Source organism: Phalaenopsis equestris, unplaced genomic scaffold, assembly GCF_001263595.1.
Source record: "Phalaenopsis equestris unplaced genomic scaffold, ASM126359v1 Scaffold193660, whole genome shotgun sequence".
NCBI classification, from domain to species: domain Eukaryota; kingdom Viridiplantae; phylum Streptophyta; class Magnoliopsida; order Asparagales; family Orchidaceae; genus Phalaenopsis; species Phalaenopsis equestris.
This window is the reverse complement of record NW_018213609.1, coordinates 1-1,063: the sequence shown is the minus strand read 5'-3', so window position 1 is coordinate 1,063 and position 1,063 is coordinate 1. Positions and strand designations below refer to the sequence as shown.

Genomic DNA, 1,063 nt, shown 5'->3' with positions numbered 1-1,063 from the left:
AAATACTTTCACATATTTTCACTTTTACCTGTAGGGAATATGGCTGGATTCCTCAACAAGCGCATTGATAACACGCCCAAGTGTGAGCAAGCTTTTATTTATCCCTCCAGCTTCCCTTGATCTGCCCTGCATAGCATAACCCCAAGGTACATTTCTCAGTTTCTGCCACACCCTGAAACTCATAAAAATCACATATTTTTTCCTGAAAAACACACAAATTTACAGTTTTCACGCACCTCTACAGAACCTGATCTCAAAACATTCACTGAACCAGCTAAATCCACAAGATTGAGCTTTCCAGTTTTGATCACTTCTTCTCCCTCTCGAGTAAACTCTTTTATATGAACTGTGATTGAAAATATGGAGTGAGAACGATTGCTTTGCTGGTTTAGTAGAGTTTCAATGGCGTTCCGTCTTGCACTAGCTCTATCCATTATCTTGTATATTTCATCAGCAGAACGAACTAACTTCTCTTCCATTCCTCTAACAATAATGCTTCCTTTTCCATCTTCCACGAGAGCTATCGGTTTCTTCAACTTATAATTTGTGAATTCCCACTCATCTGGAGCCAGAAGATCTATTATTTCCTCATTATGAATCTCCAGAAAAGAAACTTTCATGGCGTATTCTGTGAACTGTGCTTCCAGTTCTTCAAAAATTTGCTGAACTGACCTTGGGATTACACCCGCTTCACTGGAGAACTCTCCACTCTTGAAGAAAAAGTAATGTAAAATAAACAGAAGATAATTAATTCATGAAATACTAGATATAATCATTGAAGAAACGAAGAAGTGGTGAAAAAAATTATTAAAAAAATGCCTTGGCTCTCCTCCCTCCTTCCATGGTGTAAGTCTTTCCTGTACCCGTCTGCCCGTAGGCGAAAACTGTGCAGTTAAAGCCTCGGAGCACATCGCTAACAGCAGGAGAGATAGACTGAGAGAATAAATCCATTTGCTTGGAATTTGGGCCAAAAACCTACTCGAAATCATAAAAACCAAGAACATACTTTAGGCTCAAATTGAATACAAATAAACGGTGATTTACATACATATCACTCAATTCC

The 1,063-nt window shown here is 38.5% G+C and overlaps 1 protein-coding gene across 1 annotated transcript; it reads right to left on the bottom strand.

Moving 5' to 3' along the window:
• Positions 1-28: 28 nt before the first annotated feature.
• LOC110034824 (kinesin-like protein KIN-5A) lies at positions 29-975 on the bottom strand (the record flags this gene model as incomplete). Its single annotated transcript, XM_020739063.1, has 3 exons — positions 29-126; positions 237-710; positions 820-975. Coding segments are annotated over 3 exons (728 nt in total), but the record flags the coding sequence as incomplete, so codon positions are not given.
• Between the last annotated feature and the right edge of the window lie 88 nt (positions 976-1,063).